Source organism: Manacus candei, unplaced genomic scaffold (assembly GCF_025592945.1).
Source record: "Manacus candei isolate 608988 ecotype Guabito, Panama unplaced genomic scaffold, ASM2559294v1 h1tg000039l, whole genome shotgun sequence".
NCBI classification, from domain to species: Eukaryota; Metazoa; Chordata; class Aves; order Passeriformes; family Pipridae; genus Manacus; species Manacus candei.
The window spans coordinates 2,191,087-2,213,968 of record NW_026138087.1 but is presented as its reverse complement, the minus strand read 5'-3'; the positions used below and the strand labels follow the sequence as shown (position 1 = coordinate 2,213,968).

At 44.5% G+C, this 22,882-nt stretch overlaps 1 protein-coding gene across 2 annotated transcripts; it reads left to right on the top strand.

Moving 5' to 3' along the window:
• The first annotated feature begins 4,734 nt into the window (after positions 1 to 4,734).
• Positions 4,735 to 22,500, top strand: RASSF6 (Ras association domain family member 6). 2 transcript variants are annotated; one of them, XM_051794528.1, is made up of 11 exons: positions 4,735 to 4,796; positions 11,104 to 11,193; positions 15,171 to 15,249; positions 15,588 to 15,739; positions 17,546 to 17,637; positions 18,055 to 18,239; positions 18,353 to 18,454; positions 19,670 to 19,721; positions 20,262 to 20,380; positions 20,467 to 20,564; positions 21,294 to 22,500. In XM_051794528.1, exons 2-11 carry the CDS (start codon positions 11,123 to 11,125, stop codon positions 21,367 to 21,369), a joined length of 1,026 nt encoding a protein of 341 aa, XP_051650488.1. In that variant the 5' UTR covers positions 4,735 to 4,796; positions 11,104 to 11,122; the 3' UTR covers positions 21,370 to 22,500. The 2 variants fall into 2 exon arrangements, with proteins under 2 accessions (XP_051650488.1, XP_051650487.1); XM_051794527.1 differs by lacking the exon at positions 4,735 to 4,796 and adding an exon at positions 6,376 to 6,615.
• The last annotated feature ends 382 nt before the right edge of the window (positions 22,501 to 22,882 follow it).

Here is a 22,882-nt window from a genome sequence, read left to right as displayed (position 1 = left end):
CACTGCAGCCTAATTAGACACCCAACAGTCTTGGCCTCTATCACAGCACTGCTGGCTTCAGTTTGATATAATTATTAGTGCTTATATTGCAATAGTGGCTTTTTTCTGGATAAAGGCTAACAAATGTGTCGTCAGGAACGTTTATAGTCTAAACAGTTACGAAAAGGTCGAGTACTAAGGAACTAGCTGAGTGTGAGATAAGGAGTTGGCATATGACATAACTTTTGTTACATCATCTCTATATCAAACTTTTGAATATAATGGCATTTATTCAGTTTATGTACCAGGGAAGACTTGCAATAACATGTTTTTCTGGAAACTGACTTGCTGGAAAATAGAGCTAAAGAAAAACATAAGAAATTAAGATAGGCAAGCCAAGGGAGAGCTGGGAGACATTACATTCACAAGAACTCCTAACAAAATCCAAGTGACATTTTTTATTTCAACATGTAAATTAAGTATAAAATATACACTTTGCAAGACAACTTTTAAGTTACAAAATTTTAATTCCCAGGTGAGGCAAGCCAGGATCATTAAGGTGAATCACTGCCCTCAGAGCACTGATGGAGAGAGATCTTGCTTCTCCTTTTCCAGCATGGAGATCTGCATGTGTAATTCCTGTACAAAGTCTGTTACACTGGGAAAAGGCATATCCTGTACCTGGCAGGGCCTTCCTCAGTGCTGGGGGAAGTGGAAGCAGGAGGATCCAAGCCCAGAAGAATGTCACCTTTGATGGCATTTCAGGTGACAAGGGCAGCTGTCTCTGACCAGCAAAGATTGTCCCTCTTTGGAAAACACTGTCACTTCAGTGCAAACCTGTGATGCTGGATGTCAGGAGTGATGCCAGGCTTAAATATTCACATCGATCTTGTAAAAATGTTTGTTGGTGTGTGAGGCTTCGATTTCAGGGTATTTCACTAGATAATCCTTCACTTGTCACAAAAGTGTCAGAAATGCTGAAATGTATTGCTGTAAATAAAGGCTTGAAAATTCAGCGGCAACTCTTGCAGCGCTTTGAGCTGACAGCAGCACACAGGTGCTCTGTGACGTGAGCATTCAGCTCCCTGGCCATATCCCTCCGGGAGTCAGCTGGACATTTACTCCTCAGATGCAGTTCCTGTTTCTGCAATAATTTTGGCATAACATTTCATGCCTGAAACTGCTTCCATTCCTGCACCTGTTAGAACCTGTGCTCTCTGCACAGATCAGGGCGAGCCCAACTTCCAGAGTCCTAAAGACACTTTTATTTCTATGCAACCATTTAGCTGATTGACCATCCTCTTGTTGGACACTGCCACATATGTCACCCAGCAGGCTGTGGTTTTCTGTGTGCATTGTAAAAGCTGGGACAATACCATCCCAGCAGTTGAATCTGCATTCCCTGTGGGCAGCTTGTTCAGATTCTTCACTTGTAAGGACATGTGTACTGGCTAGAAGCAAAGTATTGCCCACAGGGCTCAGAATGACAGTTTCAGATGGATAAATTCCAAACTGGAAGACACACCCTCCAAACCACTGTGCAGGGAAGAATCTTTCCAGAATTTCAGCATCTCCTAAACAGCTATTGACTTGTTTATGTTGCCTTACACGGGCACTGGCAGAGCTCATAGTCCAAATCAGGTAGTGGTTGGATATCCCACCATGTTCCATGTGCTTCTATTCTCATCTGGACTTTTTTTTCCAAAGCGCTTCTAGGCCAGAAAGACATTCAGATGCCCTGAACAATTAGATCAGATTTTAACCCTGTTAATTCCCATAAAACCTAGTGTAGGTTGTAAATGTAAGAGCCAGGCACTGGCAGGGTTTGGCCCTTCAAAGTTAGAGACACTATTGTTTCCTCCAGTGCCACTGAAATGCCACCGCCTCTGCCCTCAAGGGGACACATAAGTGCCACCCTGTGCTCTAGGATCCTACTCAAAAGCATTTGGGCCTTGAATATCTGAGTGAGAAGAAAAATGTGATCCATACAATTGGACACTCGGGAGAAGAAGAATAGGAATGTGACGCAGTAAGTATATAAACGTATTTACTCTTGGTAAAACGTGCTCGACAGCTGAATGCCCCAAGGGATTGTTTGATATTGTAATGGAAAAGCAGCATTATGGAAGGCCAGGAACAGTGCAGAGCAAGCAGCTGCAGTGTCTGAGGGGTGATTTTCAGTGAGGAGACTGAGCAGAGTTGAGGAATGTCTGTGTCAGAGGGTGAACTTTCTTAGAGAGGAAGTCACAGTGGTCTGCTCAACCCACCTAGCCCAGGGCAGAGCCTCGGTGAGTCAGCCCTGACCTGTTCTGCTTTGCACTTTCTCCTTCACAGTGTTCTCTGTGCTCCTGTGAGATTTTCAAGAGGAAATTCATAAATAAGTGCCAGGGATGCTTCTAGATCATCTGCTCTACTGTCTCGTTAGATGTCTAATGCAGTACACAAATTACATGGTCAGTTCTCTGAACAGTTTTTCTGATGCACTTCAGAGCTGTTACTTGCTGACTGTCACTTTCAATATTCATTAGAGAGACACGTTTCAAGTGCCAGATGTTGCTGGTTTTACAGCATCCCAGCAGTTTGGAGTATCACTGGAGTGGTTTGTGCTCAGCAGCACACAGTGCAGCGCTGTGTGCCCTTCAGAGCCAGGACGTGTGGTGTGAAGAACGTCTGCACTGTGCAGGGGTTGTGAGCTCAGGAGCCTGGGCTGCTCAGACACACCATGACTGCCACACATTCCCCTGTGCCCAGCAGCCTGTGATCCCTTGCTCCATAACCACAGAGCTAAAACAAGAGAGAACTGTTCCTCACACTTTTATTGCACTAATTGTTACATAGGTAAGGACCACTGAAACATATTTCAGTGTGTTTTGCTGCAGGGACAAACTGTCCCCTCATCTGTACAGGAGAAGCTCTGCTGTGTAGTACTTTTCAAATTGAATCCCCCCATTTGTACATAATTTGTACATAAGGCAACATAAACAAGTCAGTAGGGGTTTTCTATCTTGAAGACAGAATCGTCCAGATATAGAGTGACTTACAAAAAAAAATGGAGGAAATTACATTTCATAGACTTAAGAAAAATCTGTGTATGGAAACACTGAGTGTGAAGGAGTTACAGATTGTAAGTGCTGTGCAAGTTGGCTGGGTGTGATAAGGTGGTGATTTTACTCCTGACTGAGCTGTAATGGGTGACAAGCTGTATGACTGTAGCTCTTTGGGACAGGGCAGTTCCTTCTGGTTCTGCCCTCTATGGAATTTTGTAGCTCCAGGCAGTGAAAATCCTATGTGCATTTCTGAAGTCTTATAATATTTCATGGATGACTTCATGGGTGTGGATAATCAATGCCAGGCACGAGGCATGAGTAAAGGTGTTCCAGATGCTCAGGTTGGACCTGCCCATCCAGCAGTGGCTCACAAAGATAATGAGAGTGAGACTGGCAAGCTGCTTTCCATGCAGGCAAAGGTCAGTACCTGCCAAGTTCCAGTTCTTGATGTTCTGTCCAAAACTATAGCCTTTAGTCAGCAGCTCTGCTCCTTTTCTGTTCCTTAAAAACTCATGGTCCCCAAAGTCCACCAAATGGTATGTGTGAGGGATTATGGCCCATGACAGTATATAAGCCTTTGTAGTGGCTGTGTGCATTGTGTATGTAATTATCTGAGCTAATCATCTGCTACCCCTGTTTCTGGTTTCTGTGCTTATCAGCTGTGGCTCCAGAACATGTCCTGGCACACAAGTATTGCTGTTGGCACTTGGGTGTGATGACAGAAGATAATCTTGCTAAAGACTGGGGGGCCCTTTGCAGGGTAAATCCTGTTTAAAATTCCTTGATTTGTTGCTATGACCAATGCCACTCCCCTGGTAGCTTTTGTAATGTAAAGGGAGAGATTGATCACTTGTTTTATGATAACTTCAGATCTTGTCAGTTGAGGGTCTCCCTCTGCATTAGAGTAGCTGGCTCGGAAAGCCCAAGAAGAATTTTCTGTGTTTGGAGTTAATGAGTTGACTAGAAATAGGTATTTGCAAATAGGATTAGGGATTTTCCTTCTTGCTACAGAGCAGAGGAATCTTAAGTGTTTATCAAAGCCCTTCCACTGAAGTGCAGCACGTGTGTGTGGTGCTGCTATGGCAGCCTCCTTATTGTGATTGTCTACTACAAAAATAGAACAGGAATGTCTGCTTTCCCTATTTGAGGTTCTCTCCTATCTTTAGCAGTCACTTTGTTAATGATTTGAGGCCAAGTTATTAAACAGCTCAACTCCAACTTCCAATTACTTATTAACTTATTTGGTTATTAAATTATTTGGTTATTAATTATTCCCAAATCTTCATTTGCGAAGCCTAGCCATGAATTATTCAAGGAGCAGAAATGTAGCACAGCCTGCAAAGTCTCCAGGACCATCACATTCCCTGCCTGTTCTAAAGGAATTATTGTTACCCTTCTGCTTAAGAGGTGAAATAGTACAACCAAGTTGTGACTTGTTCACAGATTTTCAGGGCATGTAAACTATGTTCATTACGAAAGATGAAAAAGTAATCGTCTTTGTGCATTGATTATTTAATTTTTATGAAAGGAATCAAAGCATTCCATTTCTTGGAGTTTGCAGTGAGCTAGTTCCTGCTCTGTGGCCCTAAAGACCTGCTTCCCCTCCCCATGAGATACCTATTCTTAGTCTGCACTGACCCATCCCTCCAAAGTACTCACCAGATAATTGTGCATGACTCAGATGAGATCAAAACTTGGACATTGGTAGGAGCAGTTCAAGTGTGAGAAAGAAAACTGGAAACAAACTGCAGCCACACTGTCCAAGCCAAGGTAAGAATCAACATGCCTGGTTTTAATGGAACCGTAGGATTTTACCACAATTAGAGGGTTTGTTGCTTTATTATATTAATGTCTTACTGAGACATCTTTGCATGAATCTAAGTAATAAAAGCATTGGGTTTTCAAAACTTGCTTTTAAACTTCAGAAAGAAAAGCTATCCCTAGAAACTTAAGGTTTAGTTTCCTTTTTAAGTTTAAAAGTTCAGGGTCAGGATGAAGGTTGATTTACCCTGGTGTGTTACCATCACATTGCCCTGTTGGAAGCTAATAATGTGGTCTTTAGTTCTGAAAATACCTGGGAACCTCCTGGTACCCAAGAGCTTCACGGTGTGAGTGTCCAGTGGGGTGGCAGACTTGTCAAAAACAGATGTTTGATGTTATCTTGGGTTAGAGCCTTGAAGGGGTCAGGCTGCCCCAGATCTCTGCTCCAGCTCTCTGGTCCCGGAGAATCAGGCAGCATGCCAAAGTGTCTGAAGGTGGGACAGGAAAAATCAAACCTCTGGTTTTACACCAGCTGGGAAGCTGTGTGGATTTGTGTTAAGCAATTATGGATGAGATTGAACAGCTCCCAAGGCTGAGTTTGGCGTGAAGCTCCAATGCCACCACAGCATGGAGATTCTGCGCTGTTGCGAATCAAGTAAAAGATCTTGCATGTTGCTTCCCTCTTGTGTTTTGAGAGATTCCCAGTGTTGTATATACCAGTAAAATCCATATGTCAATATTTTTGAGGAGCAGAGCTAGAAACTGCAACACAAACTATAATTCCAAATAGCAGGTGTACAGTGGGGTGTGTGTGGCAGCGTGTCTGGCTCTGGAGAGGAATACACCGGAGGATAAGACGTGATCAGGAATCAAATATTTGAGTCTGTTCTGCCTCTCCCTAACATCAAATTATATAAAGCAGAAGCAACTTGATATCAATTGCAGTGCAAGAAGATGGGTGTGAAGGGAAATTCAGGCCTGGCATTTTTCATGCTCTTCTCTGCGGCCCAGTAACTTCTAGTTTTGCGTTTGATCTGGTGAATAAACTGCTTGTTGTAAATGGGTGGGCAAACAGTAGGAACTGGGAAGGTGTGTCTTGGTTCAAATATTTTTTTTTCCAGCCTAAACATCTGCTTATACAATTACCTGCTGAGCAATTAAGGTAAGTGGCAATCCTTTCCCTCTTACAGATACAACTCTTGCCCAATGAGTAATATTCATGAGGTTATTATACAGTTCAGCAAAAAATGGATTACACAGCTGTGTGTGGTCGAGGGATCAAGCTGTGCTGTCACAATTTCTATCATAACGTTATAAATCCATGTATCTACACTTAGGCATGATCTGATGGTTTGTAGCAGTTATTCCATCAAATGCTATAGATGAGCATGTATCTGAAGGAAAACTTACTTTATCCAATGGATTAGAAAACAGAAGAGGTTAAAGCATAACAGCACTTCGGGCACTGGATGTTTCAGAGTGTGTCCTGCCAGCAGATGATTCCCGGGAGTCAGCAGGTTGCCTCTCCCTCGTGAAGTTAGTGATTAAAGTGTTAACCGGAGCTTCCTAGAGGTGTAACCGTGACTAAGGGCGCGCTCCTGTCAGCGCTTGGAGGAAGGAAAGTGTGTAGGTGAATATTCCCGACATGCACTGAGGTGCGGGGAGTGTCCTGGGGTTCCAGCACTCCCAGTTCAAGCAAAATAGTAACCGACAGCCCCGCGGCTCCCATGGAGCAGCCGAGGAAGCTGTCAGCCGGGGCCATGCTGTCATGCCTCTGCCAGGGCTCAGGGAAAGGTGTGTGAAACTTCTCCTTGGATCGCACGCCCAGGTGAGTGCAATGGAAAGCTGGAGCTGTTCTGCTTGCAGTGTAAGCTGTAGTGGCAGGGGAAAGCAAGGTCCTTCGCAGCCACCCAGAGCTCCAGTACGATTCCTTTGGGCTAATTCGGGTGCCGGAGGGAAGGAGAGATGCTCGCTCAGACATTCTCGTCAAAGCAGAACCTCCCGCTTTGGGGGTTTGTGAGTCAGCTGAGATTGAAACAGGCGGGTTATAGATCATGCTGCTGCTCCGTGTGTCCATGGGCACAAGCCTTCTCTGCCCTGTGTTCAGTGGCCTCTGTGATTTAGAAGGTTGATCAGTGACCTTGGGTGTTCTTTTTGGCGGGTAAAAATGGTCTGTGCTTAGCGGCCCAGAACAGAAAGTAACTTTAGTTCATAATAATGAGTTACTTAGTGTTTGAAATGTCTGAGAGCCCTGCTCTATCGATGTGTGAGGGGAGGGAACTTGTGGATCTCCTCCGTTGTGACTGGCACATATTCAGATAAACACCACCTTGCTGCTAGTTTTGGCAACCAAATCCCGTTGTGAGCCTGCCTGACCAGAGGGCTTATCTGTGATTTGAAATCAGGTAGTGCTCTTACTGCTCCGTTCTGGGCAGCTGACTTTTAAAATAAAGTGTGAAGAAGTCTGAAAAACCAAGGAAAAAACAACCCCCTTGTTTTCAGTGGGGAAAACACAATTGTTCAGATTAAGTACTTTGTTCTAATTAAAACTTTTTGATGGCAGGGACATCTAACTTAAACAAAAAGAAAAAAAAAGGCAACATGAGCGCTCACAACTAGACTATGTGACTAGTAAAATTATGCTGCTAATACTGAATTTATCCATGTGAATAAATCCTAAACTCATCTTTATAGAAACCAGTAATGCTCCAAAATTTTGCTAAATACCAGACACCTGTGAGTTTAGAAAATGACTTGGATGTGCTGTTGTGCCTATGGTGCAAAGCTTCTTGCTGTACAAACTATTCCATGTGGGTGGAATTGATAGCTGAGTTAACAGACAGCTGAGCCTTGTGGCTTCCATACAAGACAAGGAAAAGGTTCACCCCGTCCTGGTTTCCTGTGGGTTTGGAAGAGCTTTGGGAAGCACTGGGTCAAAATACCTGGAGATCTTTGTGGAGGTTTGGGGCTTTAGTGTGTCTCCACTGGTAGGAGCTCAGCGTGGCACACTGCACGCTCTGCCGTTCCTGTCATAATTTATGGATGCACCAAAAAGCACATCCAGGCTGTGACACAAATTAAGGTGCTGCATTGCTGCTCCTGCTTGCCTCATTGTATATCTCAGGTGTCCCTCTCCTTCCAGCCCTCCTCTGCAGCTGCCTCTTTTTCTTTGTGTAAAAATCTGTGTAGCTCTTTGCACTTCACTTTGCTGTGTCATTCCTCCACTGTCCTGTCCCTGGGCTGTCCCCTTAAGCAAATGACTTAAGGATCACTGTACTGAATGAAATGGAATGAGTCCTCTCATCTGCCTTTCTACTGACACTTGGCTTTTATCTTGGAAAAAAAAGCATTTCAGGTAAGATATAAAGCTCCGGAGAAAAGTTAAGCTCACTACCTTTGCAAGATTTGTCTTGTGCCCTGATGGGAGTGTTGATGGTCTCACAGCTTTGGGATTGTGGTAGTGGTCAGTTTTCTTTCCTTTTCCTAGACTTCTCCAATGGCTGCAGGCTTCCTCTAGAGATGCTCAGTTTGCATCTGCCATGCTTCTTATTTACTGCTGACTTTGCCTTCCTTTTTCTTCCCTTTCAAAGTATTTTAGTCTTCAGTCAGTCTTCCTCCAAGCATTATATTTCTTCATGGTTAAGTCTCAGGTCAGGAGGTTAGTCCAACCAAGATCCCACTTTCCAGGTGTTACCTGAGGGAATTCTGTGCTTGTAGTCGAGTTTAACATAATGGTAAAGACACCTGTGTGACACCAACCACATCAGGAGATGGCTTTGAATAGATGGCACAGCCATATGTTGTCAGAAGAGCTGGAAAACTTGCATGGTTTGGTTAGTTCAGATCCAAGGGAGTAGTGGAAACCATTTAATTTCTCCTATTTGCTTCCTCAAAAGAGCTACAGGGAAGTGACACAGAAACCAGTAAAATACCAGGAGGTGATAGAAAATCCAACAGCTTTGTGGACTTAGGGAGCGCCAGTGCAAATATCCTGACATCTGTGGTGTCGGGTAATTGTGCTGGGGAAGTCACTGTGTGGTCTCAGTCTTCACATCTTGGGCTTGGTTAAAAATAAAGGCTATGTGCAGCCAAAATGTGCCCATGGGAAGGGTACAGGGAGAAGTGGTTTGTCTCTGGGTGAGCTGGTGGTGTGGAAGTGTTTGGTACAAGGTTGATAAGAGCTGGTCACGTAACTGAAAAAAACCCAGTGCAAGTTTTTGTGCTGTTGTGCCAGCTATAGGAGAGAAGTCTTTGTCCTGGGTATTGGGGCAGTGAGGGACAGACAAGGGAGAGATGTTGGTTAAGAACTATTCCTGTCACCGCCTACTCTTCCAGCTAGCTTTATTTTCAACATTTTAATGGCATCTAGCTGATTTAAGATCTGCTTAGTATGTTTAAGGCAAATAATTTACTAGGAGCCACCCACTGTGTAGCAGAACAGGTTCATCTCCTTTGTTTTCTGTGTGTGTAAAGATCACTTCTCTCCATCTGTAGAGATCAGCTTTTCCTTTCAGATGAATCGTTTTAAGGACAAATTGTATAGAAAAGAATGCAGCCACAAGCAGTGAGTGGTGCTGGAGCTTGCCAGCGTCACTACTCCCTGGTTAATAAGAGGTGATTTGGTTCTCCACTGCTCCAAGCATGTTGTTTCCTGACAGAAAGGAGAAAGCTTAAGTGTGTATGCAGTTGTTCAGGTGCCAATGTACATAAACTCCTCTGCATCTGGTAAAATTGGCTTGCAACTACACTGGCACAGGCAGCTACTTCAGTTAGAGGTCTCAGTAAATCACATGAAATCAGATTTCAAGGTGTGACCAGTGTTTACGGAACTTATTTCAGAGGCAAAACCTCAACACTGGTGTACACAGTGTATTCCTCACACACAAACTGATGTCTGTATAGAAGTCCCTGGGCTTGTTTGGTACAGGCCATATTTTGTTTTGATGGATGTCACCAAAGGACAAAGGGAGTGCTGTTCCTTTCAGTGAGCTACTGATGGAGCACTGCTAGAAACCCCAGCTGCTCAGGTAAAGCTCATTTTGGTAGTGCACTCTGGTTTTAGAGGTTGTGAAACAACTTCCTGTATGTTTTGTAGGGTGAAGATCATGTTTTTTACATGCAAAATATCCCATTTGTCCACATATGTTTTTTGGAAGCCATTTTTCTATGATTATGGAAACTGGGTGACTTTAAAAAAGCAGCTCAGTAGTGCAGGACACAGAAGCGAGGCGTTTACTCTTTGCCCAGCCAGGATGTATTCCAGCCTGAATGCTTCTTCACTTGATTCTTGGAAGGCTGCTGGTCGTTGGAACTGTAGGCAATCAACTACTTTGCAGATGTCTTTGACCAGGCCCTGTCCAATGCAGGCTGAAATCAGACTCGACTCCATCTCCTGGCAGAAGGGAGATGGACACTGAGTGCTGTGAGGCAAATTCCTCTGTCATCATTCCCAAACAAGAGAAATAAAAGTGGAATGATAATTTCCAGTGCAATCTTCAGAGATTTTACTACTTTTCATGGGATCTCTGTGGGGGTTTTTCTTCCCCCCCAGATGTGTGATGCCACTTCTCAAGCTGAGATGGAGTTTTTTTCATCATGGCATCAGTTGGCAGTCTTGAGTCTGTCACGTTACTCTCCTCAGCCTGCCTTCTAGTACCTGAGGGGGAAGGAAAGAGCCAGGACTTGGTAATTAAGCTTATGGAGGAATGCATTGTTGGAGTCTCATGGGTCTGGCTTGTTGCCTGCACAACATGATGGAATCAGGACGTGGAGATCTGTAAATTGTATTGCTACATCCCTGTAATTATAGCCTCGTTCACTCTTTACTATCCCAGCTGCTTCCTCAGTGTGCTGCAGGACACTGCTAAGGATCAACACTCCTCTTGCCTAGTTTTAGGAACCCAGTGAAGGGTGGATTGCTGAGTACGGTGTGTTCCAGTGCCCCTGGGCAATGCTCTCTATCCATAATGGACAAATGGATCCTCACTGGTACAGGGGCTGCTGACTCAGACTGTTAACGAGTGAGGCATAGTCATGGAGTTGGAGTAGTCCCAAAACTGCTTGAGAAAGTCCTGATATATGTAGTACTTGGAATTTAAGTTACTGGTATATACTTGGTGGGAATGGCTTATGGCTTTTTTACGAGGAGTGGGAAATGTGTGGGTATTAAGGCAAAGTATGAAATAGTCAACATCAGTGTAGTGAGCCCTTAGCTTGAGTGTCCCAACCTGTTTCACTAAAGCTTTGCTCCTGATTCCTATTTAGTCTCCCCTAGTGGCACTAGTGGATATATTTATTTTTCTAACCTTCTGTTTAGATTCATCTCTTCTGAGTAAATGAAGAAAGTGACTATGAAAGCACAGCATCTTCCTTCTGTTTTCATCAATGAGGAGAAGTTCATAACCAGGTAAATTATTAAAAAAACCCAAACATTTAATGATCTTGCTGCTTTATTTCACATTAGTCCATATTTATTCCTTAACAGGGGATCCTGTCCTGTAGAGAGCTGAGCCTATAGCAGCAGACATTTCTACAACTTAATTTATTTAACCTGTCTACAGAACAGAGTTGGCCTTTGTATGAAATTCAAAGAACAGAGCATTAAACCTTTGGATCTGTGGGTTTTGTTCATTAAGGAGAACAGCCCTTCTAGAGGATTCTGAAATGAAATTCCAAGTTAGGGAAGAAGACTCTCCTGTCTTGGAAGCCTATTGGAACTGAACATAAGTTCCAGAGTTGAAGCTGAGCTCTGCTTCTCTGTGGCTTGGGGCTTGACCTGCAGCCCCAGATCTCAGGGTTTCTGTGCAGAAAGACCTTTCAGGCTGCCAGCTCTGTGCTGTGATCAGTGGAAGTGGCTTTTTCACCTACTTCCAAAACCTTGGAATTGCACTCAAACTGTAATTTGTGGGATGCTTTTTTACTGTTCAGTCTGGCTGGTAGGAATTTTTCCTAATGCTGCCCCAAACTCTGAGCCTCCTGGTGTTTAGCTCTATCCCCTTTTTTCGGGATTAATTTTCCCTTGTTGTCAAGAGCACAGGAGCTGGAAGAAGTGCCTTTCTTCTCACTTCCTTTCCATCCCTCTTGGTGTTCCCATGGGAAGAAGCTACCTGTAAACTACTTATAAGCTACCCCAGGGGAATTTCTCCTTCTACAGTAGATATTTGTTCCTGAATCCTAATCTTTTTCCATGTGGCCTGAGCAGTGCTGTTGATTTCTCCCTATTCAAGGGAGGGTGTCAGGGCCTTGCCTGGAGCACAGAGACAATAAAGACATCCCTCCCTTTCTCCTCAGATGTTATTCATTTTATAATGCTGCTGAGTTGGGACACGGTACTTTTGTGTCAGAGGTAATTCATCGGTGTGAGCTCCTGCACAATTGACATACAAAAGCATCTGGAAATGTACCACATGAACCAATGTCTCTGGGGCTTTATTCTGCCCTAGACTTGCCTATTTAAGGGAGGAAACGTGGATCGTGGTCGAGACCTTTCGGCATGATAGTTCATGGTTTAAAGTTGGTTTTGCCTTACATTAAAAGAAATAAGAGTCTCAAGAATTACTGACATTCTGTATGCACTCAGGCTTGCTTCCAGTGCCATTCCCAGACTGTCATCCCTCATCTAAACCTTGAAACTGCTGTTATATTACTGCTCTTCTAGTTGCATCCTGCAAATCTTGCTGATGGGGCAAGTCTGCTGTTTGGGAATTGCACAATGGCTGGATGAAAAGGCTGACCAAAGCATGTGGGGTTATTTGGCTGGCTGAACTGCTGTGTCTCTGGCATAACTGCCATAAATATTCATGATTAAGTGAGATGGGCTCAGGGAAGAAGAGGGCACAGGTGAGTTGTCCTGGGTTAGTGTTTCAAGAAAGCAGTGTGGGCTGTGTTGTGGTTTACCACCAGGGCACCTGACCTTGCAGCTCCCTTTTATCTTGCTTTTGCTACTCAAGAAAGTGGTGAATCTGCAGTAAATGTTACGTGAGTTGTTCTGCCAGTTACTTGGCTGTGGTCTCCATTAATGGCTGAGTTTGGCTGTTGTCAGGAAGCTGCTGAGAAGAACAGACTTGCAACACAACAGCTGCTGATTTTCTGGTAGCCAGGCACTGCAGAGATGGCATCTGTCTCTGGGTTAGGGCACTAGGAACATGTGTTACAATAAGACTCATTCTAGAACTGAGCTGGTCCACGTCTTACTCCTTTCTGGGGCTAAAAGAAGGAAAATGTTTTCTTCTCTGATGTCTGCACTACGCGAGGACAAACAAGTCAGTGTGAGCTGCTGTTCAATCTCTCCCTCAGGGCTTTTCTAATGACTTGAGAGGTTTGTCACTGTTGGTTGCACTAATGCAAGACTGAAACCTGAAAGATGTACTTACATGAACTTCTGTGGAAGGTCATGGCAAATTTTCCTAGACAAGACAAGAAACTATTTGCAAATCTTGAGAGCTTGCTCTGAGAAAGAGAATCTTACCACACCACTTGCTGCTGTTAGCCTATGATTTTATTTGCCTTTGCAGACAACATGGACTAAGTAATAGGCAGGCCTCAATGTGACCCAAGTCCTTATGTGTTCACAGTCTGTTTTGAGGGAACTCACCTCCCCAGCTTCTGACCTGGAAAAAGCTTATGAAATAACAGCTGTCAATAACAATATAATACTAAAAGGTATTACTCTGGGAAATATAAAAAGTTTGAAGCCCATGTCGAGCAGGATCAGCTGTCACATCTGTCAGACAAAGCTGACTGTCTCCTGCTTGCACGTTAATCTTGAATTGCATCTGCAGTTTGCCTGTGTACGAGGCCAAGACATGCTTAATCTTGCTTACCTTGTAGCCAGCATGATTAGAACTGGGCTTATATCTGGTTCATATCCAAGTCTATTAAAACTTGCCCTTTTGGTGGGATGACCTCAATACAATCCCTCATAGCTCACAAGACACAAAGAACCTGTAATAAGCCATCCCAACATGATGGAGAGAACGGGTTTTGCCACTTATATTCCTAGGATTTGAGACCAAAGTGAGTTGAAGTAAATGTTGAAGTCACTGGTTTGGAGCCCAGCACTTTGTTGATAAAGCTACTAAAAAATATTTCTTTGTGTGGAATTGCAGTAATGTAAATGATTTACATCCAGAGTGTTAGCAGGGAACATGGTGAACCTTGTGGAGTTTAGTGGTGTAGCCCTTGTCCTCATGTTCCCTGCCAGGTAAAAGCCCAGTTGATGTTTTCCCTTCTCACCATGGGAGAAGGCTCAGTAAGCAACAGGACACTGTTGTGTTTGTAAACTGTAGAAGGGAGAGAGGGATAGATATGCCAGGGAAAGCTTTTCACATGCACACTCCAAGTGCCCCTCTGTCCCAGGCACAGCAGAGACACATTAACTGCCCTGCTGGCTGTCCCTGCTCTCCTCTCTGGGGTGTGCCAGCTGAGCCCAGGGGAAGGCCACGTTCCTGGGGCCAGACTGCACGCTGGGCTCTGTCCCACTGGGGCACCCTTGCGCTTAAAGTTGGGGGAGAAGTTGTAATAGTGCCTCTGATGGTACATGGGTCCTGAACAGCTTCAGCAGGACCTTGTGGTGCAAAGAGTTGTGCAGTGCTGTCTGTTTGAGCTGTGGTCCATAAGGAAGAGCCTGTGCTCTTCCATGCAGTTGTTCCCCATGGCTGATTACCTCTGCTGGTGGAAATTGCTTGCTTGAATTACAGCCTAAGTAATCTTTGAGTGGTGTGGGGAAGAGCGTTTCATTCTTGGAGGCCCTGAAATACATTTCACCTAATTCTGTTGTTGCTCAGCCCTCCTTGGCTGAGCTGCAGCTGGCTTTTTGTCTGCATGGCTCCTCGCTCGTTGGCAGAGGTTCTCCTCATCTCCATCCGTTTTTCTTTTGAGCAAAGATTTGGTGCAAAGTTGTTGTGCTTCAAGCAGAAGGAAATAGAAATTCTAGGCATACGGTAGATATTGGGAAATAAAAAGAATATCTGCAAAAATATAAAAAACCATTGTAAATCATCATGCAGGGAAAACAAACTGTTAGCCTAATTAAAGTAACCTGCAATATTGGTGGATGGGGGTGTTGTTCCTGTTTGCTTCCTTCTCTTGACTGTTAACAGAGGTCCAAAGTACAAGCTATTCTGGGGCAGTGTTATTAAGACCACGTCAGACTGTGACTAAATAATTTCCTGTGTGTATCAACTGTTTAAAGAAGCAACTTCTGAGCAATCCAGTAACCTGACAAAATTTTAGTCCCAGAAAATGGTGTATTGATCATTAACAAACCTATGCAAGGATGCAGTGGGTAGCACAGGTATGGGGTGTCACCCTGCCACATAACACCTGCATTTTACATTGACAGACATGTTATAAATTATTCTTTCTTTGTGGTCTTTATTCTAGAGAGCAGTTCAGTTTTCTTCTGAAGAATTATAACTCTTACTATTCGGATCAAGAGAATCTACAACTGACATGTAATCAGGTAAGGAATTAGGTGAGAGAAACTCCCACTAATCCGGAGGTACCTGTCTCTGCTCTCTTTTCCTCACAGCACTGGACTCCAGCACTTGCTGTGGTGTTTTTATTACGTGACGTGTTCCATCTAATATAATAAACCAGAACAGATTTCCTAGACTGATCAGGTCAGCTGCAGTTTTGGATGTCTTGGAAATACCTTAAAACTGAGGTTCCATGGCCTCTCTGAGTAACCTCTGCCAGAGTTGTGTCAGCCTCAGCGAGTCCATTGTGTTCTTGTTACTTGATTATTTTTACTCAATTGTTATGTAATACTCCTTATTCTTGTTTTTTTCTTGTCTCCAGCGAGAAGGAAACGCACCATTTATTGAAGGAATCCTGTCAATATTTTGGGGAGTGCGACACCCTATCCGATTAAAAATTCAGGATGAGAAGCTGATACCCTCTTTTGTAACCCTGAAGTCAACAGGGAGCGTGGATTTGTTCCCTAGTAAAAGGTAATGTATGAACTTCCCTAGGGAGGAGGCAGGCTAGCACTGCAGGACAGCTCTTGGGGGTGGCTTCAATGGATGTGGCTGGCTGTGTACCCCAGATTCTCCAAAGGCTCTGGTGCCAGCTTGCACGGCAGAGCTCTGTGACTGATATGGCCTTTCAACAGCTTCTGCTGGGCAGAAAGGTGTGTTTTTGTAGCATCTTTGTCTGGCTCTCAGGTTGAGGAGCTGGAGGAGGCTGCTCTTGTTCACGGGAAGTGACTATTCCCATACAAGGACTGGGAAATCGATATATATGAAATATATGTGTAAAGAAACCCCAAACAAACTCCACATGTATCTCTGGACACCTGATACTGGGAGCCCCTGAAAGGTCTCATGTTGGTGCACACAGTACAGCATGAAGCCAAAAGCTGATAGGTAAGTGCCCTCCTGGCTGCTTCAGGTGTGGAATCATTGCTGTTCAGCTGAAGTTCACACCAGGGAGTGAATACTGGCTTAGTGCAAAATCTAGTGTAGAAAATCCTGTTAAAATGCCCACAGACCAACTACTCCAGGCTGCTGCCAGTGATGTTTTATATCCCAGTGTGTTGTGCTCAATTGTTGCAGGTTCTCAGTGTACTTTTCCTTTGTTTTGAACACTTATTTCCCCAGCCTTAGTTGGTGCATTTGAGCTAAAGCTGAGTCATGTGCAATAGGGAGGCAGAGCCAGTGTTCACCCTGAATGACTCCCAGATAAATTGTGTATTGCAGAGCTTTTCTTCCTAATTACCTATTGTCTTAGATTGCATGTGGTGCACATTGGAATTCTGGATTTAATTCTGCCATCCTTGCAGATGGGAAATTCTAGTCAAGTCAGGGACAGGCTTCCTGTCTCTGGCTGTTGAAATTGAGGGCTGAGGCCTGACAGGTTCTGTGTTTACCTTGCCCAGCTCTGCTGGCGTGGGGGTGTGTGGCCTGCAGGACAGGGGCCACTCTGGCAGTTGAGGTCATGCTTCACCTTTTAGTGCTTAAGAAACTTCTGGCTGGTGGAGATCTGAATCTTAAAGTAAACATTAACTCATGATCCCAGAAACATGGGGCTGCCCTGACATGCTTTAAGGTATGCAGAGCAGCTTAGCTGTGTGATCCTAAATGAACTTGGTAAATGTGTGGAACACAAGTGAGATTGTTGTTTGGTGTGTTCGTGGGAGTTAGCTGAATATTCTTTGGAATATATATAGGAAATGAATTTTTATTATTGTCTTGCAAATTGGTTTATTCTCAGTCAGAGCAGTAACTGGATGAAGACTTTCTGCTGAAGAGTTTAGACAATGAATTATGGAAATATTGACATAAAAAAGGTAGATTTTCTAACAGGCTGCATGGAATTCCTTGCTCGCATACAGAACTGGGTAGCATGAGGGGCTGGTATGTAATTTAGTCTTCCACGTCCCATCTGTATAGCAGACATGTATCCTGTGACTGTTAAAACCACAATACATGTTTTCTGTGTGCCTGCCTGGTACTTTATTGTGATTAATCCATAACTTTGCTGTAAAATAGATAAATAATTACTGCAAGTTATTTAAGGGACATGATTTCTCTGTTCAACAGGCTCTAAATAGGCCTGTGATATATTTGGGATCCCTCATCATACCATGTTTTCATAACTGATTTTCTTTTTACTTAAACTAAAATTACCATGCAGAAGTCTATAGTTGTGTTCTGTAAAGTTCTGTGCATGGGCAAGAATGCACTACTTGAAGCCTGGCCACAGGATAAACTGAAATCACTGTGTTAACAAGGAGTAATAAATGTTTGGTCTTTCAGGGGAATGACTCGCTGGGGAGAATTTGATGACCTGCATCACATTAGTGGGGAGACACTGAAGTCCGCTGAGGAACAGCCAGACCTCGAGCAAAGTTAGTGTCGGTGCTCTTATGTTCACAAAAATTTGGGTGTTCTGTGGCTGTGCAAAATGAATTTCACCCATCAGGCCTTCCCTAGCAGTGAGGGGGAATCTTTATGCTCTGTGTGACGTGTTGCAAGCTGGGAGAACACTGACCCGGGGCTGGCTAGGGCCAACATTGTGCAGGTGGCTCAGTGAACAGCCAGTGCTAATGGGCTGTGCTTTCACCACGAGATCATTCCCAAGGGAACAAAATAGCCAACTGTGGCCACTACATCGCATGCCTATGCCTTGCTCCTCTCCTGCTCCCTACCCAAAAAAAAGTTAATAAAAAAATAAATACCTCCACCAAGAGCTTCCTTCCTCTGGGGTTGCTGGCAGGGAGGGGGGAGCAGCTGCACACGGTGCTGATGTGCTTTTGTTCTTCCAGGTTATCCATGTTATGAAAGCCACACGCTGAAGCCCAGGAGTGAGCAGGAGCACGACTGTGCCACCCTGCCCCGGACCAGCAGCGATGCCGCGGCGGTGCGGAAGAGGACCAAGCTCCCCACAGCAGCCAGGACAGAAGGAGAAACTCACAGGTTCTCAATCAATGGCCACTTCTACAACTACGAGGTAGGAATGCTTAGGCTTGGCTTCATCACCTGAGGGTGGGCCCCGGGACAGGGAACCCTGTCCAGTGAGCTTTGCCTCATGCTCATGCCCTTGTGTGGCTGTTTTTGTTCCAGACATCAGTTTTCACTCCGGCTTTTGGATCAGAAACCAAAATAAGAATCAACAGCCACATGAGAACCAGACATGTGATAGAACAGCTGCTTCACAAGTTTAAGGTAACCTGGCAGGAGCAAGTGTGGCTGTGTTCTGGAAATGTTCATTCCAGTGTGCACTCCAGTGCTGCAGGAAAGGCAGGGAATACTGCATGAAATGGAATGTGAAAGAACCCACATGGGCCATTTGAAATGCATGGGTTGGGTTTGTTTTATCACTGTTTCATGGCACTTTGAGGCTATAAAAGTTACACCGGGTGTGTGGTGTGCGGTGAAGGGGAAACTGCAGAACCCCTTCCCTGAGGTCCCGCACAGGAGGGCGAACGCTGCTGCGCTTCCATCATTCCCAGTGCAGGGAAAGGCTGGTCACTGCCCGTGGCAGTGCTGCCCTCCAGCGGACATCCCTAGGAATTGCGGTTTGCTTAACAGGGAATTCAATCCGGTGTCTGGGAGATAGGTCCTGTTAGACCTAGGCAGGTGGAAAGGTCCAGAAAGTGAGAGTTGAAAGTACTGCTCAAGGTCAGTGCCGTACTGTCTGAGACTACATTTTTTTTCCTTGGAGTTACCTTGGAACCATCTTCCACCAGTATGATTATAACCAGTCAGAAATCCTTTCCCATCAGTGCTGTATGTTTCTCCAATATCTCTATTCTACGTGGCTGTGTAGGGCACAATTTTACTTTATTTGTGTTAAACGTCCCATTTAAGTTGTCTAGAGACTTGGCTATTGCAGAATTACTTGACGTAGTTAGTGGGACTTGGGAGTGTAATACTGAAGGGAAAACTTTACTTCTAGGAGTAGTAAGGAATGGACTTACAGACTGGGGTGTGAAGTTCTGGAAAAGTTGCAAAGTAAGTGTTCAAAAGTTCTGCTGTTTGCTCAGTGTGCCTGTCAGGCAAGTTGGGTAGGTGGGGATCACAGAGTCTTACCTTGATGAAGATACAAGTAGCAAATCTACATGTAACATGAAAAGAAAGTTGTATGAAGTAGTTCAGGATGCTCCAAGGAAACCAAGCAAGAATGATCTGGGCTTGTCTAAGTGTGTTACTGATTGGGGCAATATGGAAGGGTAAGGATTAGGGTTGGCACGGGGACAATGAACATGGCAGCATAGCTTTCTGTCTTATCTAAATCCAGCATCTTTAAACTCTTCCACAGACAGGATCTCTGTCTCACTTTGATCCAGATATCTGAGCTGAGACACATAGGTAGTATCAGCTGAGAGGGAAATGCTGGGAAGGTCTGTGAGTCTGAATGGATTTTCTTTTGTTTCACAGATAGAAAACAGCCCCCATGAATTTGCACTTTACATTATCCATGCATCTGGAGGTAAGCCAGCCACTGCTGCCTGATCACTTCATCTCTAATCATCCTCTGTGTGTATGTATGTGTGTGTGGCATGTGTACCTCTGAGTGACAGGGCTCGTCCCAGACCTCTGTCCTCATTTGGGCAGTGTGGGTGTGGTGTGGCATTTTGGCTTCTCCAGAGACCCCTCAGATGTGTATCCTCTGGAGAGGAAAAGCTGAATGATTGTGTTGTGGGCCCTTTCAGCTGACAGTTTTGGATCACAGATGCTGAGTTCAAAGTACTCATTTTTCAGTGGGAAATGTTTACTTCCACAACAGTTTAAGTTCTTTAGGAAAAAAGAGATCTGATCTTTATTAAAGGGAATGCCTGAAAGAGTGGAAGCTAACTGAGGGGGAATGTACCTTAAATGGCACAATATTAGGGACCTGTTAGGTATCTGGTAATTGCACAGCAGTCAGATATGGTTGATCTGTGTCAAGGAAAAAGGTTCCTGAATGCAGAAGGTACAGAGAGGCCCTGTGGTGTGTTCTGTGTGTCATGACATTCCTTATAAATCCCAGAAAAGAAGCAGCTGAGGAGTGGAGACGTCCCCTTGCTGCACAGGCTGCTGCAGGGGCCCTCGGAGAAGATTGCCAAGTTCTTTCTCATGGATGGGGACGTGGAAGAGATCAGCAGTGACGTGCGTATATCATCAGCTCTGGTAGCTCAGGGAGTTTTTCTCTGTTACCATGAATAGTAGTGCATTTCTTGTCTTCTCCCTGGTAGGTTGCTCAGTACATTCCATTTCATCTTCCCTTTTTGGAATCAATTTTGCATAGAATAAATGAAGAGGAGAAGCAGGAGATTCAACAGACAATGGCAAGGTAAGTGGAAGTAAAATGAGGGGGGTCACTGAGTCCAGGGGAATCTGTACAATGATGGGCTGGCTCATGAGGAGAACACGTGTATGTAGCAGTGTGCAGGTACAACACTGCTGGGACTGCTGGAGAGATGGGTGGGATTTATAATCCTTCCCCTGTGCTGTATATCCAGCTGTTCTGTTAAAGATTACAGAATAAATACTAACTACACACACAGTGGGGTCTTTTCAGAAAGTTTAGACCCTCAGAGTCACTTCAGTTTATTGTGTTTGTTTCTTGAGCCTTTACAAGCCTCAGCTTGTACTTGCTGCTGTGTATTCCACTGGAAAGAACAAATGCAGTACACATTGTGGTACTATTTCGGTTCTGTAGCATTTAAGCCACATTGGTGCCATATGTCCCTTTAAAACGTGTGGTGAATGACAGGAATTCCTGTGACAGTAGCTCAGAATGCCCAATAGGGACAAGCCAGAGAGGTTTCTGTATTTGTGAGCAACTGGGTCCTGAGGCCAACAGCAGTGAGAGGCTGCAGTACCCATGGATCTGTTTTTGGATGATGGGCTGATAATCATGTTGAATCAAAGTGTACAGGGAATATATAAAAAGATAATAAGTAACACCTGCCATTTTCTAGTGGGAAGCTTTTCATTGCCCTTTGACCAGCTCATTAGAACTTGGGTTGAATCTTTGCAAGGTCCTGTTACTGAAATGCATTCTCCCCCTCCATCTCAGGTACCTGAAAGAGAAGAGCCTGATACGGCAACACCTTCGCAGTCGAACTGTTAGAAAAACAGAGACCACGGTTTGATGGGAACGGCCCCTTGGGAACAGCCCCCCGGGTGTGCGGAGGGGCAGGCGCTGTGCTGCTTGGTTCTGGGGGCTGGGACTGAGGAGCCCTTCAAGCTCAGGGTGTGCAGAGTGAGGGAGTTTCTCCTGAGCATTAAACAGCCGAAACTGCCCCCACTGCTGCAGCGCTGGGATGCGGGTTGGAACCACCTAAGGAGATGCACTACATCCCCCAAACAACAGATGCTGAATCTGGCTTGGAACTTAGGGAAAAATATGCCCTGAAAAGCCTGAGGCTTTAAACCCTGCTGATGTACAACCCGTTACCAAGAGGCTGGCATAGGAAAAATATTGCAATAACCACTGTGTTCATAGAAAATATGCAAATTAAGTATATGGTTATCCCTCTATTAGAGAAATGTGGAATTGTACTAGCAGAAAGCTTTTCAGCAGAGGCAAGTGGCAGAAGGTATTTATGTATTTAAGACAGCAGGTAGGATTTTCACTTAACTTATAAAATATCCATGCGAGATGCCTGAAATCCCACTAGCTTCATGTTGGTAGAGGCTGAACTTGCTTAAGCTTTAAGCTACGGTTAGAAAAACATAATTGGCAGCCTCCCACGTACAAGCTGCTCAGCTCTTAACCATGAGAGGGTGTTTATCCCTGAAATACCTTGTGAAATGCAAAAGAAGAACTGTCACTGAACACAGGTGGGTCCTGGAAGGCATCTCAGTAGTTTTTGCTGCTGTAGTAAGTGATTCTGTAGTTCTTCCAGCGATTTCTGTTTGAAAGGGAATGGAGAAGTGCTCAGGGAGAGGCTGAACGTCATAGCCATGGAGGGTTGGGCTCGTGGCCTCCCCATGGATGCCACTTGGGTCCAGCCCGGCCCCAGGTAGGGCACAGCAGCCAATGCCAGGCCCTGTCTGGTTGAGTTGTGTTGGATATTGGAGCTCAAATTACAGAGATGCAAATAAAATAAATTGTGTGCAGTTGATGTTCCTCCTGCATTAGCCGGTTGTTTTTACCTGGTATCTGTGACTTACCTCAGCTGCCTTTGCCTTGTGCAGGTAACAAATAGTGAGGGAGGATATGAATGAGGAGAATGTGTTGTCTACAAATCATGTGGAATAAATCAAATTATAAAACTTTACACTGCGTGAGATCATGGTACTGGGATGTGAATTCAAAAAATGAAGGTCGATGTGCTGATTGAAACTGCTCCAGCTGGGGCAAGGGGGTACAGTTTATAATCCTACCTAGGAAAATATTAGGGGCAAGGGAGTACAGAGAGGAGAAATAAAAATAATTCAGCAGTTAAGATGTAGGGATTAAGTAATAGCTGCCTTAGAGCTGCAAATAAAAGTTCCTTGAAGCAGCAGAGTGTGCACCCAAGTGGAAATGTTGGAATATTAAATATTCGTGATTTCTTGCACAGCCCATATGGAAAAGAGGAGGTGTTTTCAAGCAGGTTCTCCAACCCTCTGTGTACGTCCACACTTCCTAAAATGAGCTATTTTTGCCTCCATCTGATG

Bases quoted from the DNA above. Each gene is read 5' to 3' on its own strand.
- RASSF6 (XM_051794528.1), top strand. From the start codon at position 11,123: ATGAAGAAAGTGACTATGAAAGCACAGCATCTTCCTTCTGTTTTCATC. The intron at 18,455-19,669 runs GTAACCTGGCAG...TTTGTTTCACAG, and splicing joins AGCTGCTTCACAAGTTTAAG to ATAGAAAACAGCCCCCATGA. The intron at 19,722-20,261 runs GTAAGCCAGCCA...TATAAATCCCAG, and splicing joins CATTATCCATGCATCTGGAG to AAAAGAAGCAGCTGAGGAGT.